Here is a 19,145-nt window from a genome sequence, read left to right on the forward strand (position 1 = left end):
GGTACCTATACACTCTCGCTGGTAAATTATATTTCATATATGAAAGTATTTTTAAAACTATGTGCCAATCAGAACTTGAATTTTCTCTTTTCTTCCATTTTTTAATTCTATACATACAGTTTTAGATTTATATATACACATACACACATGGGGAGAGAGAGAGAGAGAGAAGGTTATAGTTTTAAGACACACAACCTTGGTGCCAGATCTTTCTCCATGAAGTATATATAGTTGAACATTTTAATCATACAGTGCAAGGTTCCACAGTCAGCCAAAGGTAAGATTAAAACAGCTTCCATAAAGAAAATATTTGAAAAGATCATATTCTCCCAATGTAAGTGAGAGAATATTAAAACTGGTGATTTTATTCCTGACCAAGGACAAAGTGAATAAGACAGAGGTAGCTGATAGTGAATTTATGCTTCAGATATTTTAAAATCTGTATTATACCACACGTACACTTACTACATAAGACTCCGCATAATACTCAGTAACACAAGACAGCAACTACTTGGAATCATAAATGTCCTAAACGGATTTCATAAAAATGTAATATTTACTTAAGAACACTTTTGTTTGTTATGTTTAAAATTTAGAAGTGATCCTGAGGGATGATATGATTGGTTCAGTTCTTTAGCAAAAACTGTCAACTAAAATACAGATTTTTCCTTGCACACACACACACACACACACACACACACACACACACACGCCTATTACAAATAGAAAAGTTCAAAATCACTTTACTGACTTTAGGGCTGCCACAAAAACACTGAAGTGAGTGCTGCATGTGTCTCCTGTTAACGAAAACAAAGATTTCATCTCTCTACTATAAGCACCTTTAAAACAAAGGTATGATTTAGTCTTTAACTTCTCCTGCCCCCTAGGTTTTTCCAGATGCTGATCACAGAATGATCTTCAGAAGAGTAGAAATCCTAGGCTACCTTCCTCTCCCTTCACTGCCTGAGGGCCTACACCCTGTTGACAGCTGTCAGCACACTTCACACTTCAGAGGAAACCAGATAAACAATTACCAGGTCATTAACACCGTCTTTCAAATACCCACATCAAAGCATCACTTACGAAATTGCTAAGACAAGCAGAACACAGTATCTAGACTTTGGAATATTATTTTTGTAAGTCTGCACATTGATGGAAATTGCTGGGTAACCTGCATCATCAGAAATACAGAACAGTGAAACACAAAGAAACACACGACGCGGAGGCCAACTGCACGTTAACCACGACTAAGCTGCACAGTAACAAGTGCACTTTTTGTGTTACATGCAATAGACGTTTCTATGAAAATAATGTTTTGTTTATGTGGAAACATATACAAACAATATATTTGGCCATTTTTAGGACCCAAATGATATATAGATTTGTGGGATTGGTGGCTTGCAGGTAGCTATTATTAACTTAAGGAAGAAACTGAGGCCAAATATATATAGCAAGAATTTATTGGGCCAGTATCACAATTGTAACCGGGAAGACACAATCAGATAGCTAGCAGAGCTTAGCATTTTATAATCACAAGAACAGAGGAAAGTCAAAGGAGAGAGAAAGACATCCCTGCCTAATTACTTCATCAGACTTTCTATTGGTTGTACATGACTTGCAGATTGGAGATTGTTACTAGGTTACATCCTACACGCAGAGATCTAGGGTAAGGATTACATCGTAGTCATTTTATAGCTTTCTGGCAACATCTTGTCTGCTTCTAAGTAAAATGGTCTCATGATAATGTTTTCTAGGACTACTGGATGTGACTACTGATTATCCCAGATCTCCCAAGACACTGTAATTTAGCTGACCTGGTCAGAACAGATTCTTTTGGTTATCATTTTACACATTTTCTACATAAGAACTTTAATTGTGGCAGTCCACCCCGCCTCCCTAGTGCGCTAAAACAATCAAAGCTTGGTTGTGATTACGGTCATTTCTTCATTATCATTTATTGGCCCTTGCTATTTGCTAAACACTGTGCACAGGACAGGAATTTAAAGAAGTTTCAGACACAGGCATGTTTGAAAAAATAATTTAAATAAATTTCATTCAAATCTAGGATTCCTAAGATGTACTATTATGTTATGTAACACTAAGAAACAAAAGTTCTTTTAAAAAATGCACAATGTTGAATTGGAGACCTGAGCAAGTCACGGATGGGCCACAACAGCCTTTTACTGCCTTGGGATTTCTTTCCTCTATTTTGAGACATTGGTCATATCTCCTGCCTTCAGTTGAAATGCTTGGACTGTGGAGGTAATCTTTGTGCAATTATCTCAACTTGCAGATATTTGTTATCTTGGTCCCTCAATAGGGTGATAAAGGCCCTGGCTATAGCTTTTGGCTGTTTTCAGCTTAATTATGAATAGCATTACCTTCCACTCCCAAAGAGTTTTGGTTCAGATAATAAAGTATATGGTCAACTCACTAGATAAATAGAGTGCTGGTTTGCATGAAAATGTAGCATTATGGATGTGCCTCTGGTGATGAATATTGCTTCAATAATATCCTGTGTTCACTCTGTTGTCCTATGTCTGCTTCTGGTGTATGGAAAGGCAGATGTCCTAGAACATCACACTACACTCAAGGTCTGAGAGTAGAAGAGTATGACTGGAGAAGAGGAATGAAAAACACATAGTAAGAAATGAGATTGCAGTGGTGGACAGATGAGCCTGCATCATCAGAAATACATCGAGAAAGAGATTTCTCATGCAAAAACCATGGGGAATTACTGAAGGATATTATGCTTCAACCTTGCTATCAACACTGTTGAAATACAGGTATCTATACACTCTGGCAGGAGCTTTCATGAGCTCAGTTTTAGTACATGATAAGAATTTGGGCAATAAGTTATACTGAAATAATTGCCAAGCGTGTGAACATAAAGATGTCCATTGAAGCAATTTTTGTGATTTGGAAGAATAGCCACATTCTAAACATCTGTTTAGAAGAATAAGCTGATAGAAATACTAAGCAGCCATTACAAAGGAAAAAAAAAAAACTATATCTGAATATATATATATGATATAAAGTGTCAATTTGTGGAATTGTGGAACATTTTCTAAACTTGAAAGATGCCATTAAGAAGAGCAAAAGGAGAAGAGAGAGGAGAAATAAAAGAAGGAGAAAATGGAGAAAAGGGTTTTGTGTTTGCACACAGAGGTGGTGAGCACTGACTACTTGGGATTACAAAATTTCACAATCTTCACTTTCGCTTTATATTTAAATATATCATATTTAAAATAGTGATCACACATGAATTGTACTTTATACACACATAAGCACGTTTTTAGAATGTTCAGATTGATAGTGGAAGGTAGATTGGAAAGTTGGAGAGTGGAGAGACAAAAAACAGAGAGAGTAAAACAACTGAGGTGACAAGATATAACCAGAGTCATAACCTGGAGTGGTAGCGGTGAAAACAGAAAGGAGGAAATAAATTCAAAAGGAGTGAAGGAGTTACTGCTCTCCTGGAGGTGACGGAGGAGAAAAGGAGTGCAGAATAAAGGTGGGCTTTCTAGACGGCATGACAAGATGAGTGGCCAGGATAAAGGTATTTGGAGAGGCAGATTGGCAGTTGAGAGACAACTAATTTTTCTTGGATCCGTTCACTCAAAAGGCTATGAGGACACCTCAGAGATTCCCAGGAACCATTTCACCTGCAGTTCTGTGTTCAGATAAGCTGCTTAGATAATTGACCCCTGTAAAACAAAGAGCCCCTGAAATAATGGGGTGCACAGAAAGTCAAGGTAAAAAGAAAAAACAGTGAGGTAATAATAATTATGGTAGCAGTACTAGTAATAACTTAGAAGCACTTCCATATGCATCGATTCATTCAATAAGCATAGAAATAATATCAATTTATGTATCTATTATCATTATTATGATTATTTGGAAAATGAGGAAACTGTGTTAGAGAAATTTAGAACCTTTACCAAGATAAGCTAGGAAATGGGTGAAGTCAAGACTGAAACCCAGGCCTGTGAGCTCCAAATCCAGTTCTGCGTACACTACACTAGTGTCCTAGGAGACGTCCAGACCCTAGAAGCATGTATTTGGGTGAAGGTGATCCCTCAGTGGATGGGAGAGGAAAGGGGGGATGGAAAGGTTGGAAAAGGAATTGAGCTGGTGGGATGATACTATAAACTAACTAGATATATTTCTATTACCTTTAAGTGTCTTCAAGTCAACTGTGAATTTTTCTTACAGTGTTTTTGATGGAAATTAGTGAAACATAATTATTCTTAGCAACCTTCAGAAGAACTTTTTGCTATATGTCTCCTTGATTTGACTTTATTTAGTCAGAGAAAAGCATTTCATTTTACTCTTCTACAAGACAATGGCTTAGGGTAAAGTATCTTTTATAGGATTTTATCGCCAATTTACTGATTGATTTTTCTAGCTCTTATCTACTTCCATATCGTAGATGCTTGGCATTGTATTTAGAATCTGGACTCTCAGAGCACTCCAATGGGTAGTGAAAAGTAGACTGACCATCAGTGTTTATGTAGTACGTGTAAAGTCAGACACCGTGGAAAGAGAAGACTGCATGGAATGGCCAGTAAGACAAGAGTCATCATTAACTGGGCAGATGAATGAATGGCCAGGGTCTTCTAAAGAAGTGACATGACATTATTCCATAAGCTGAGTTTGCTGGTATACAAGTCAGGGCTTACCTCCCCGGCTACGTCATAAATTTTATTTTTAAAAAAGTTTTTTACATACCTTTGTTATCACTCATATCATAAAACACTGTGCAAGTTTATAGGAAAAATTCAGTAAATTTTTTATAGATGGATATGATAACATGAGGAAAGGAAAAAAACTAAGCCATAGAAGGAAAATATTCTATAAATAATACAGTGGGTAGGGTAAGATGGAAAGTGAGATGGTAAAATAATCACTTTGAAATTAGAGATTTGTATCATATTTGTTAAAGGAAGTCTAGGGGTTTGGAGACTACAAAACAGCAATGGGTTAGTAAGTTTTATAATCTTGAAAAACTTGGAAGTCCCTCCTTCTCTTTACTTACATCTTGTCCATTATTACTAATGGAGTGAACACAGACCACACGCACACACACACACATACCACACACCTGCACACGGATTGAAACTGAACACAAATGAGTGCCACGCAATCCACAAGTGAGTGAAGCCAGTTTAACAAGACACATTAAAAGCCCCCACTGCAGAACACTCCATATGCTTATTTTTTGACTCAGTAAATTTTTATTTCTAGAAATTTTTCTGAAGGCAAAAATTCTGTATGTGTGAGAAGATTCATCTATGAGGAAGGTAAGTACGCTGTTATTGTTAATAATGAAAAATGCACACAGATTTATATGTTAATTAATAAGTGATTGGTTAAAAACAATAATTTCCATTCAGTGAAATACTTAGTTTTTTAAAAAATTAATTTCATTAGCACAGAAAGGTGTTCACAACATAGTATTAAGGGAAAAAGAGCAAATGACTTAAAAGGATTTAGAGTGGGATCTCATTCTTTGCTGAATCAGGATCTGTGTCCATAAAAACAGGAGATTGCTTAATTCAGTCAGAACTGGTGGTTACTTCTGAATGGTAGGAATTGCACATAGTTATATGTTTTCTTTATTTTATAAATATGCCTAAATAGTCTCAGTAAATTATTTCTCCACACTGTTTCATTGTCATGAGATTATTTGCCACCATTTAAATATGTTTTATTTAGTCAAGTTTTTGGTTTATTTCTGTATTTTCCATCTAAAATGATATCTCCATTCAAGCAAAGATTTGTTCATTATTGCTCCTCAATTATCTAAAAGAGCTAAATGAATGAGATTTTTGTTTTTGCTTTTGCTACTCATGTAATTACTATTGTGTTATAGTTTTGGAGGCTGGAATGTTTAAGGTTCCCTATTATTAAAAAGTAACCCCCCCCCAAAAAAAACCCAAAAAACAAAAAAAAACCATTAAAAATGAGAGAAATTGCAAAAAAATGTTTAAATGTATACAATAAATAAGTAACACAAATAACACATTAAAAGGCAAAGAAAAAATGACCACTAACTCGGCTCCAAAGAAAAGAGATATTTCCACCTCCCTTTAATGATGGCCACCCCCACCACACACATACACATACATGTACCACTCATAGAAATCAAACAAGTAAAAACACTTTTTCACCTTTCTGTCTTTAGTACTGCTATAGTCTGAATGTCTGTCCTCTCCAAAGCTCATGTGGGAGCTTGATCCTCAATGTGGCAGTATCAAAAGGCAGGGCCTTTAGGAGGTGATTGGATTTTCAGGGTCCTACCTCATAAATCAGTTAATCCATTAATGGTTAATGAGTTAATGAGTTATGGGTGTGGACTGGTGACTTCATAAGGAAAGCACATAGGTGCATTCTTCTTAAGCCCTCACCATGTGATATTCCATGTCACCATGGTTTTCTGTAGTGTCCCCACCCAGAAGAAGGTGCTCACCAGATGCACCCCCTAGACCTTGGACTTCTCAGCCTCCAAAACTGCAAAAAAATAAATTTTGTTTCTTTATAGATTATGCAGTGTCAGGTATTCTGTTATAAGCAACAGAAAATGGACTAATACAAGTACCAATGTTTATCCTTTAGGGCATATTCTGGGCATGCAATCATTGAAGTTTCCTTTCCTCAAGGTACTTTTATTAAAAACAAAAACAGAAAACAGAAGAAAATTCAAAAACAAAAACGAGCAAATGTCTTGGACTTTTCTCCCAGGAGTGTCACTTGGAGATTTTGTCCTTCTCTGTTTCTATGGATAGCCAGTACACAAGCCTACCTGTTCAAGCACTCACACCAAATACATGCGTGCTGTGTCTGTCATCTGTGTCTCTGCAGTCATCCTTTACCTCTTTACTCTGCCCTGTACAATACCAACACTAGAACAGTCTTCCTAGAAATGATGTCTCCGTGTGTGTGTGTGTGTGTGTGTCCACGCATGCACGTGAGTGTGTAATTCACATTTTGACTTAAAATGTAAGCAAAGCAAAAGCATGCACCTTGTTTTCAACTTCCTTTTATTTCTCAGTGTCAAGAAGAGACAATACAAATAAATGAAGTTGGTTCAAGAAGTCAAGAATTAGAGCATTATGAGAAAATCAATTTTGCAGAAAGAAGAAAATTTAGATCCCCATGTGGCGGAAGAGAACTAATCTTGGGAAGGGGAATTACAGGTCTTGAGAAGAAGGTGGCCACAAGAGCTAAACTCAGTGCACAAAAAATGCCACAAATATTAAGCAGGATAATGGAGAAAACTTGACAGTAAAAGAGATGACACAGAGATGAGAGTATTGGAGAGGTGCCAAGGAGAAAATAATGCATCAATAACATGCATAATGGTGATGGCCAAGAACTAAGGGAGTACTGCAATGCGTAATGAAAGAAAGCTGGCATGGCACCTGACCTTCTCCAGCAGCACGTGATCCCTTCGTGTTTTCTGCACTGGAGAAATGTCTGGGATTGAACTGACAAGAATCCTCAACACAGTGCTCCAGGAGACAGTCATGTTTCTAACTTCTGCTTCTCGACCAATATGTGAATCCCCTCGTAAGTGAAGCATATTGAACTATATCTACTACAATTGCATTTCCCAATTCTTATACATGATATACATCTTTCTACCTTAACTTTAAATGAATGCCTTTTCTATAGCTGTATGAATTTTTTACTTCAAATTCTGCAAAAATCCATTAAATAATTAAAAATGTGAATGCTCCTTCCCCAGAAAGCGTTCTGATAAACAGTCGAATTTTCTTGCAAGCATTAAATTTAAAGCAGCTTTTCATATTTTATACCAGATATTGGTGTTCATTAAATAAAAGGTGTAATGTAACTGTATACATTTCTGTGACTAATCACTTAGTGATATCTCTCAAATCCATTTTTTTTCTTCTCTCCAAACATGATACCAGTGTCCTAATTTAGGCACATGTTATCTTTCATAATTTCAAAATAAAGCACCGATTTCTTCAGCTTCTAATCCTGTGCCCTTTGAATCTGGCCGTGTCATTGAGGCAGGATGATGCTTCTAAGACATACACATTGTAAGGTCATTCCTTTTTTAATAGCCTACTCTTACACCTCATTTCCTTTGAGGATTAAATTTTAACTCTTTACCTGTCATTCAGGGTCCCATTCATCTCTTTCTGAATCCAGTCATCAAAAATAATAATAATGAGAAGGAGGTGAAGGAGGAGACAAGGAACAGAGGAGGAAGGAAAGGACGAGGAGCAGCAGGAGGACTTCATATTTGATAGAATGTTCTAGGTGCTTTAAACTAAGTATGTATTCATCCCCACAACCTTAAAAGTAAATAATATTAATACCAAGGGAAATACAAATGACAATGGGATTTCAAGCAGTTAAGTCACTTGCCTAAACCACACGGATGGTAAACGGTGAAGGAGGATCTTCACAGTGAGATTTCGCTTTAGAGATTCCCCTGGGCACCACTCTAAGGTGCCTGAGTCGCCAGCTACAACCTCTGTGTGATATTCATGTATTTATTCCTGGCCATCCCCAGCCGGCCCCACCTCCCATGCCCCACAGACGATTTGAAAATTTACTGAAATGCTATAATGCCTATAATCTGGCATCAGCTCAAATTTTCAGTCTTATTTACCAGCAATATTCCCAAGCAACTTTTCCTGCCACAGTGTGAAAGTATCCCCCTTCCTGCACTGTCCCTGTCATTCTCCCAGCCTCCTTCCTTCAACTCCCCAACCTGCACTTTTCCTTGAACATCCTCTCTACAACCAGCACTTTCTCCTACATTAATTCCCGATTTCCCTTCACAGAATCGGGTTTCTTCTCTCCATCGCCATCCCTGTTCTCTCAACACACCATATGTACCCAATGTTTGGGGATGTTTATCTGATGGAAGCCGGGGAGTAAGCAGCCAGTTCATGGGCAAGTTTTTGGGGGAACTCGCTTAATGTTTTGGAAAAGTTGACACAGGGGACAGGTAGGGAGTGACCATAAGAATTATATGTGTTTCTCAGTATTTATTTACTGAATCTATTTTAAACTAATTTCATAATTTCTACTATATGTACTGTATAATGCAATCTTTGGAGATTCATATGAAAGTGTCTATGAGAATTATATAGTGCTGATATTCACCTGCCTAATGAAACAATGCTCTGATTTTTTCAGCATTTATTCTTCAATGAAAATTTCAGATGTTTTACTTCGCTTAGCATAACATCCTCCAGATTCTTTCACATTGTCAAAAAAGGCAGGAATTCTTTTTTTTTTTTTTTAATGCTGAATAACATTTCATTGTACACGTACACCACACCTCAAATATATATACTTTTCTTTGTTAATTAGACCTCAAGAAAGCTAGAAGAAAATCGAAAAGCAAAAATAAAAATAAAAAGAAACAAACCAAAAAAAGTACTAATGTTTTAATTTTTTTAAATCATGAAGGAATTTCTAAAGAGGCTTACCATCAACAAAAATACTCTATGAGTAGCTCAAATTAAAATCATGCCACCCCAGAAAGTACTTTAAATTTATATGTGTGTATGTATGTATGTATTTGAGGTCTTTATTATAAAAATTTTGAGCTCGGACCACACACACCTCTCATTCCTGCTGATATGTATGCATGCGTGTATGTACAGGGGTGGTGACTCTATGCACATAAATACATACATATATACACATATAAGTACATAAAAGCATTCAGTGGGAGGCTGATCTTCCATGATATATTTAATATTTTTGGTGAAGACCGCAGGTATGAACTTTTGAGAGCATTTGCTTTAAATTCCTATAACCTATATCTCAGCCATATATATTACTTTCTCAAGAATCTGATCACAGGACTCGTCAAGAGTTTGAACTGAAACTAGCTGAACTGTTAAATGTATTCACAAGGAAATATATTTATAAATATTTTATTACTATATTTCTTTTATTGACTGTCTACTAGAATACTATGGCAGGAGCAGTTGGAGTGTTTATAAGTCTGCTTTTTCACCAAACTGAATCATCCTGAAGGACCTTTTATTTTACAATTTCCTGCATAGAACATGCTACATGGTAGGTTTTTCTAACAGTTTCAGTTTTCTGAATGATGGATTTCTAACATTTCTTTCAACATGGCCTTCCACAATATTGTAATGTGTAATGTACATTAGTAAGAGAGATGTAAGCATCTTCCATTAATTATTCTGTACAACCAATTTTGTGTCAATATTCAGCATAAACTGACACATGGCACTTATTTATACAACACTCAAAACAGAAATAAGACCAGGAAAAAGTATAAATTATCAAGAGATGGTTAATGTTTCAAAAAACAAGAATATATTGAGTACTCTCTAATTGACACTGAAAATTAATTTCAGTTTTCTATTCTATCTTATTTCTTAAGTTTGCAGACCATGTCAAACATATTGAGATGTACAAACTCTTCTCATTCAGAATTCTCCATCAATGCTTCTGGCACAAGTCGCTGCCTGAAAACTTTTATATAACTGTTCTTTTGTGCTCAGTACGTAATACACCTTCATCACTGTGCGCTTAATCGGGAAACCCGCTTATTTGGAATGTCTCCCAAGGAATCAAATTAAGCCTAATTATACTTAATGGCAATGGCTGCTGCTTAATTTGGATGGTAATTCTGCTTAATTGAGATGCCTTCAGGTGTCTAAGTGGTGCTCTGCTAAGAGTCTGGGTGTTTGTGAGTATATCAACCTGGAATACCTTCTTCCTTCTCTGAACGTTTCTCCAAAATAAATGATGAAAGGCAAAGAATTTTCTGAAGCAACATAACACAAGATTTCTAAAATTTAATGTGTTAACTACTGAGTATTCACAATCAATAGAACTTATACAAAATCTATGTAAATGTACACAAAGACTACAGAAAAAAGTGAAACTTCTAAAATGAGAGAAATGTATAAATCCAAACTCATAAATTCATTGTTTGCCATTTTTTACAGTTTGAACAAGTTTAAAAGTCAACTTCAAAATGTCAAAGAACATACCTCATGAGTCTGGTAAAAGAGGAAGATAATAGGATTTGAATCATATCATAAACAAAAGATGAATCTGCTGATGGCCCACCTCTCCTCCCTTGGCATTTTGCTTACCTATGTGAGGTGGACACCAGGTGTTACTCATGAATGAACCATCTAGACCCTTCTGACTGGCTTCCAGATATTTTTCGTCAGGCTCCCTAGGTGCTCGACTATGAATATTTGACTCCATAGGACCTGAGAGAAGTCTTCTAGGTGAATTCTAGAACATTTTTCTTCCATCTCTAGGTAAAGAATGCCTCATTTCACTAACCATGATTATGCCTGTAACTGAAGGCTTGGAGTGTTACAGCCATTTGTAACTTGAGGGGGGATTTCGTCACTGCTCTGGACCATGGGGAAGAAAGAGACTTCAGTGATGTTACTGAGCTACTGAATAAAACCAGGAATCTTCTTGCCTTTGCCCTCGTTACGTCAAACTACACGTCCCTAAAAACTTCTGGCTTTCAGTCGCTCCTCTGTTACCCACAGCCAAAAGCACTCTGTTGATGCACTGAACAACCTATTATTTAATTTCTTTATGGTAGTCATCAAAGTGAGAGAGCTACCAAAAATAAATGATTTTCCTACAGGAGGCAAATAAGCTAATGAAGTGCCATCACAGTGCAGCAGGAAGACAAGCAGCTAAGATTCCCTGGATCTCGGCTTCCGGCAAGTAAGGGGTTGATGTCAGGGAACTCTAAGCCTCCTTTTACATAAAACTTCAACTATTCTAGTATGTATAGGCAAGAAGCAAAAACTCAGACATATAGACACATATTTCATGTAGTTCAAAAGTGTTATAATTATTCATATGTAATTTGGATTTAAGTGAATTTTGAAAACATTGAAAGGTGTTTATCAAATTCCTTGAGGTTTAAGCTTGCAGGCACTGCCTTCTGGAGTGAAACACTTTGGGTACTCCAATTCATCGCACAAGACATTAGTATTTTAAAACTCTTTGATGCCACTTGTAGTTGGAAAATTCTCCTGATAGCTGAGGCCAAATCTACCCTCCAATTAACCCTGAGAGAAAAGTAATGCTATTAGCACAGCTCGCTTTGACTCTGTTTTACCCTCTGCATATTGTCATCCTCGTCTCTGGTTTCATCTGCTCAGAACACACGTGTGAACTCTAAATTTCCTTCCATCAGTTATGTCTACTTGGATACACCAGCAGGCTCCTCATTATCATGATGTCTAAAACCAAACCCATGTCCTCCTGTAAAAACTTGATCCCTGAGGCCCTTTCCTTGGTTAAAGGTAAAGAGAACATATAATCTATTGTTCCAAACTGGAACACTTTTGAGAATAGAACAGGGACATTATCAGCAATTGTGCAAGGACAGTGGATAGCGCTAGGACTAGGGAGACGAGAACCACACTCATTTGCACCTGTGAAGTCTTCACGACCCGTACACGAAGCCATTTGTGATTCCCCCTCTTCCCCTCACTCTCAGCACCTGCTAGAGGCAGGCCTCAGTGTGAAGCCGGGTGGGATGGAACGTTGAACAGGAGCATCGGGAGCCCCTGCCTGTTCTTCCCTCTCCCTCACTCCCCATATTCCACGCATCACCAAGTCTTGCTGAGTCTGTCTGAGACAACTCTGGGGTCATTTCTTCTTTACTGCTCCCATGGTGCCCGCACCATTTCAGACCTCACCTGTAATTCAAACGTCTCACTTGGAATACTGTAGCAGATTCCAAACTCTGCCTCCCATCTCTCTTAAAAAGCTATCATGGCTACTTTCTTCCTCTGCACATGAAAGGCCTGTAGGAAGGATTACAGTATCACCAGTGCTCATGTTAGTCTCATCACAGGGTTCCCCCCAAAGCAGAACCTTGCTTGCAGGTAGCACATTCATTTGGATGTGATCCCAAAGGAAGTGAGAGCGAGGAGTGGGAAGAAATCCCACTCATGAGCGTGATATGGAGCCAGTTTCCCTGTGAGCACTTGGCTCCTTCCTGCTGACTTTGCTGCCTGGGACTGATTGCAGGGGAGTGTGTGTGCCCCACTGTCCGCTGGGGAAGTGTGGTGGGAACTCCCTCGTGCTGCGGGTCCGGGCTGCATTCTGAGAGGACTCCTGCAGGCTTCACAGTGCTGAGTGTCAGGGCCCTGGGAGAAAGTGTTGGACGCCGAGATTCCCGGAGCAGCTGATGCAGGTGCTGAGGCGCTGCAGTAGGAAAAGGGGCTCCGTGCTGAGTCAGGCGGGCAGGAGAGGTGCTGGACTTTCCTCAGTGGCTTTTCCACTTTCACGTAATCTGTACTTTCGTACATTTTTTTTTTTTTGTTTGTGATAGATTCATGTAATCTTCATAGAACCACATAGAACACATATAAGTTAACTGACCTGTTCCCTTGTTTTAATCTAATTAATTCTTTTTTGGTAAGTTTACTTAAAAAAAAAAGGACCCAAGAAAAGAGTTTCTCCTACCTTCCCAATTGCAAAAGTAATATATTTCAGTATATTATAAATGCCCCAGTCAGATACCTTTGCCCCAATTACATCTCTAGCCCTATAATACAAAAAAAAAACCATGTTTTTAATTGAACCCCTGTTGTAATGGATGCAATCTATTGACCATTAATCCAATTCAATATCTAACAAACAAACCTAATTGGTTTAGTATTTCCTACCTAAAGTTCCACTATCTGACCTTCAATACTTTTCTAAATTCTCAATATCTTATAATTTAACTTGCTAGACATGAAAGTATTCTAATATTTTTAAAGTGTCAATGCAGATATTAATAAAAACAATTATCTACAAACTAGCAAAATGCTATATATTTTAAATTCATATTTAAATAAGACTCTTCTTTTGGTAGAAAAATTAATGAGATCACTTGGTAAATAGCTATCAAGTGGTTAACAAGTTTTTTCTATTTACGTTATGTTTGTTTATATTACCACTGCTGTGCCAATAGTTTATAACGATAATGATGTTGCACTTAGGCACACATATTGATTATTTATTCTTTACAACCACTCTCTAAGGCAAATTCTATTATTACCTCTTTTACAGATGAGAAATCTGAGGCCCAGGAAAGTTAATAAACTTGCCCAGTTCACACAACTGCTAACAGGTAGAGCTGGTATCTAAAGGGCTGAGAACAGGGACTGGAAAATTGTTCGTCCTTGGAAAAAATGTGAAGACATAAACCATTGACTAACACATACAAAAAATTCTGGTTAGGATTAGTATAGTTGATACCCCAGGGCACAACACAGCTCTAGCATATTAAGAAGCACTGTGACAGAACTAGGAGGTTTTTGTCGTAGCAATGTCAGCCCCGAAATTCCTCAATGTTTATGAGGAGAGCCCACAACACACTGAATTTTTACACGGTTCTGTTTATTAAAGCTTGTATTTTCAAGCAAATAATAACCTAGATTTCAGAGCTGAAATAAGCAAACAAAAACCAAAAGGCGTCTATGATGAACATTTTACTGAATATAAAATCAGAACTTTTCTGCTTCTAGACCTGGGAACTCAATAGCTTTACATTGGAATCTCTATATATGACAAACATTTTAACAAAATATAAAAATAGAGAGGTGATCACTTTAGACACAGAACTGTTTGTAATAACCCAATAACTGGCAAATAGTGTGTGCTCAGTAAATTTAATGTTACTAAAAATATATTCCTTTTAACAATATTTATTTTAGTAAAATCTATTCTCAGAATATTTCCTGACTTTTTTTTTAAAGCAATCAATATGAAGATGCTCCCTGGCCTCCCCCTCTCCCCCCAAATGCATATTGGTAAGTATTTATATTGAACTTAAAGTGAATTAAAGAAAATTCATTTTATAGCCAATGAAACATGATTATGAACATGCTTTCTTGGCTTATGATTTAAAATGTGATATCACAATTACAAACTGTGTGTGCAAAATTTAGGAGAAAAATAACATGATATTGTCCTCTTTTACTACTCTGGAAAAAAGATACTTTGTTTCATGTACTTAAGATAGAAAATTGAAAGAAGCACAGAGACTTTTTACTTTTTGGAAAACATGTAAATCAAGAAAGGAAACACAGAAGTAAAGATTTAGAAAATAATATTAACAAGACGGTATTCTTTGTATCTGTGGATAACAGGAGCATTTCTAACACTTAGTAGTACTGTTCAGAAATACTGTGGTGTTTAAGAAAGCTTCTGGTACAGTGGATGAGACCCGAGTTGAGAAAAACAGTGCATATGGAGAAGTGCTAGGATACATGAAGGAAAAGCATGAGCTTAATCTCCAAAACCACCGGAGAGAACCACGCTGAGAGTACTCACTCTATGTTTGAATATCAGACTGCTTTCCAATGAATGTGGGTATATAGACACATACTACAGCATGAACTTTTAAATTTAAATAGTAAAATGTAAGGTTGCGTGGCATTTGCCAGGTTATTTGCATAAATAGTTGACTGAGTCAGAGTGGTGACTGCTTAGCCACACAGAGGTGGGGGACGGGCGGAAGCTTTACCTTGTCCGGGTCGGTTGTGGTGATGACCCACACACAGTGCGCGTTGTCTTCATACTGAACCGGGTAGTTAGGGGACGTAATGACGCCACTGGGCCCACGCAGATTTGATCCACATGTTCTAGCTGAAAATACACAGAAACAACATTATTTTCTACATCATTTAATCAGTGTGGTAAAGATAGAATATTCACATAGAACTTCAAGTTTGCTATTAACTGATCATGATAAAAATGGTGCACAAACTCAGGGTGGCAAGTGAATTTTGCTCAGCTTTCCAAGTTTGGTATCTGCAGCACTGCACTGAAACACTTTATTATATTTCCAAAGGCATCACCATTTACAGAAATGATCTAATTGATGAGGACACCGTGCACAATGTCAATATCAAATTAGTCCCTTTAAAATCCCATTCTAACTCAGAAAAGTCTTCATATACATGTAGTTGTGCAGAGGGCCTGAACATATAATTAGTTGCACAAGGATGCAATAATATAGAGTGAAAAGCACAGTACAGTAGAACTCAGGGGACCAGAGTTAACATCTCAGCTATGCCTTTACTGTGTGACCTTGAATGAGTAGGACCAACTCCCACAGCTTCGTCCTTTCAACTTCAAGTGAGGATGGTGGAACAGATCACCTCCAAAGTCTCTTTCCAGTTTTAGATGCTATTCTACAATAAACTATAACAATTTCTTTACAGTACAATACAAATAAGAACTTAAAACATTATTGAAAGTTTAAGGAAAGAAAATAGAAATGCTGACTCTAAAAGTAAAGAAAATACTGTAAAGTTGGAATGAAAAGACCAAGAAGCATAAAAATTACATAACCAAATAAATATTACTTAGTTTAGAATACAAAAATATTTCAATTACCCTTCTCTTTAAGAAAAAAGTTTTTTTTTTTTTAATCAGTAGATAAATTTTGGAAATATAATGTCAGCCTGAACTCAGTCTTAACGTTAATAATTTAAATTTGGTTAGAGAAGGGAGCAGGAGAAACCAGTTTCACAAGATAAGAGAACCCCTGCTTCATTTTCACATCACACCAGCTGATAAAACTGTTACCCGATGATGGGTCAATACTAATCGTAACCCATCCTTTCTTCCTTCTCCTTGCCTGGGCACCTACTTCAGGCCACTTGTCCCAGGAGACTCAGCTACAAAGTTGAACAGACCAGGACTCTTGACTGTGAAGGGCTACTTTGTGGGGGGATTGGAAGAAACCATCTAACTCTTTTTATAACTTTTCATAACTTCCTCCAGCAATAGACATTTTTCTTCTATTTATGCTGATATCACAATATGTGATGCTTATGCCTAATAATACTTCCTTACTGTTTTGTGAATATTAATCCACAGATCTGTCTTTTCTACAAGGTTGTAATTTCCTTGACCTTAGCAACAACATCCTTTCCTTATCTCAGCACCAGAAACAATGTCTGTGTCCTTGACATGTAAAACTATGCCAACATTAAGACAAGATCTATAATTTATACAGACCTAAGTTGTACTTTAGACAATTTTCAGTTGCTTAGTACTTACTATGGAAATAATTTGCTAAAAATTAACCTACTATATGTTGATAAACATGTTAAAATAAACTTTTAAAATATTGCCATTTACTTTTGGATGAATAAAATTTTTTAAGTAAAGATGGATAAAAGGTGATTTGGCTTGCTAAACCCAGTAGGTTGTCATGGCTCTAAAGAGCACCTGACAGAGAGCTGAATACACACACGGACACCTCCTACACACTAGTATTTCACTCTCTAATGAGTGTATTTTTCGGTACATGTTCTCAAGAGAGGATTGTGAACTTCAGATGTGAAAATTTCCTTAAAGCACTCTAAAATTAACTGTGTTCATTAGAAAACCTTAAAGAAAAGTTATCACCAATAAAATTGGAACTATAATACCTTGATGTTACATATTCATATTTAGTTGCAATTCATAATTAATAGCTGATATAAACATAATGCAGAGTAAAGATTTGTTGATTTAGTTATGAATCGTTGCAACCATTTCAAACTTTAGAAAAATACATGCGAAGCATCTGTGGAGAGGAAAAGTAATTTGTTATGTTCCCACTGACAATCTGTACTCATCCAGTCACTGGTGCCAGCTGTCACCCTGGTGGGACATTCACTAAATCTGACAATCCATCACTGGCCTCCTGTCCCAGTTTCCTGCTTTGAATGTTGACCCCTAACTTGACTTATTAACATTGGTTACCAGCATTTCATGAAATTTATTGTGCCTATTGCTTGGGAAAATGTGAAATTTAGTGATGATAATTTTTTAGTGAGACAAACGTTGGTAAAATATTTATAGGAAAACAGCACGCCCTTCACATTTTCAAGCATACATAGTACTGAGTTTCACATCAAGCAAGTCATGTATTCAGGTTCTTCAAAGACATTCTTCACCCAAGGTTGTCAAATTAATCCTTAAAAAATATTTTTTCTTTATATCTTATACTCTTGCAGTACATTTTAACATTTTATTTTGCCTGTACTTTTTATCAAGCCATCAAAATAATCATCTGAAATAAAATGTGTGGGATTATTGAGGGCAGAGATATTTGTCTGTTTTGTTCCTTTAGACAACCTTGGCAATTTGAACAATTCCTGGCATTTGATAGTTTCCTCAATAAATATTTGTTGTAGCTTTTGAACAGGTGTGACAGTGTTAAGTCACATGATCTAACTACATAATTAATTAATTGCAAATCTCCTTCTTAGAAAATTATTTAAAACTTTAAGTTCTACTTCAGTCTTTGCTCTTCTAAATTGTCTCTACCCTAATCATCTGCGACTTCATCATCTAGTGATCCTCCTTTCATCTCACCAGTTATGAGTCATTAGTTCGTGCTTTCTGGCATCAAGGTTCTCCTACTAGTCACAGACAATTCTTTGCTTTTCCATTGGCAACTAGTCAAAGTTCAATCATGCATATGTATAGTCTTTATCAAACAATAATAAGGAGACTTGAGTTGTCATGGTTTCTGCCAGCTAATACCCTCATGGTGAAGGTGAGTGCCCTGGTCTTCTGTGTTTCCTGCAGCTCGCATTACTACCTGCGGTTTTCTTTCTATTCTCTGGTTCTGCATCAGGAAGGATTGTGTTAATTTTTCTAAATTTCAGAGTGAGAGGGTAGAACCAACCACAGTACTTCCTCTGACACTCTCCATCTCTTCTTCCTCTTACATCAGCTTCAAGCACCTGAAGATTTTGTTTTCATGTCTACTATAAGTAAAATTCTTTAAAACTTTAATATTTGGAAAGAAGGAAAAGAAGAGATAGAGAAGAAAATGGAACAGGCTGAGAGATAAGAGATGATGCAGGACTGAGAGTCCATTGAACCGAATCCAGTGAATGATATCAATAGGTGAAGGAGCCTTGAGAAGTGTCGTGGTTGCTCCTGCCTCTTGGTGTGTGGAGCCAGCCCCGAGACAGGAGGATTGAACAGGTAGGGAGGGCATGGAAACAGTGAAAATAAAGAGCATGGTCAATATTGGTAGATCTTTAAAAAGCATCGGCGTCACTTTGCTGGCTGTGTTTGGGCTACGTTTGAATTTGAATTCACCTGATGTTCTGGGAATTCAT

At 37.0% G+C, this 19,145-nt stretch overlaps 1 protein-coding gene across 1 annotated transcript in view; it reads right to left on the reverse strand.

The window, feature by feature from the left end:
- Positions 1 to 19,145, reverse strand: part of CSMD1 (CUB and Sushi multiple domains 1) — a 1,614,989-nt gene that overhangs the window by 571,455 nt on the left and 1,024,389 nt on the right. The window contains exon 10 of the mRNA XM_063099815.1: positions 15,539 to 15,660. Within this exon, the coding sequence (XP_062955885.1) occupies positions 15,539 to 15,660 (122 nt within the window). The remainder of the gene's footprint in view (positions 1 to 15,538; positions 15,661 to 19,145) is intronic.

The sequence above is a fragment of the Cynocephalus volans genome, chromosome 1 (genome assembly GCF_027409185.1).
Source record: "Cynocephalus volans isolate mCynVol1 chromosome 1, mCynVol1.pri, whole genome shotgun sequence".
NCBI lineage: Eukaryota > Metazoa > Chordata > Mammalia > Dermoptera > Cynocephalidae > Cynocephalus > Cynocephalus volans.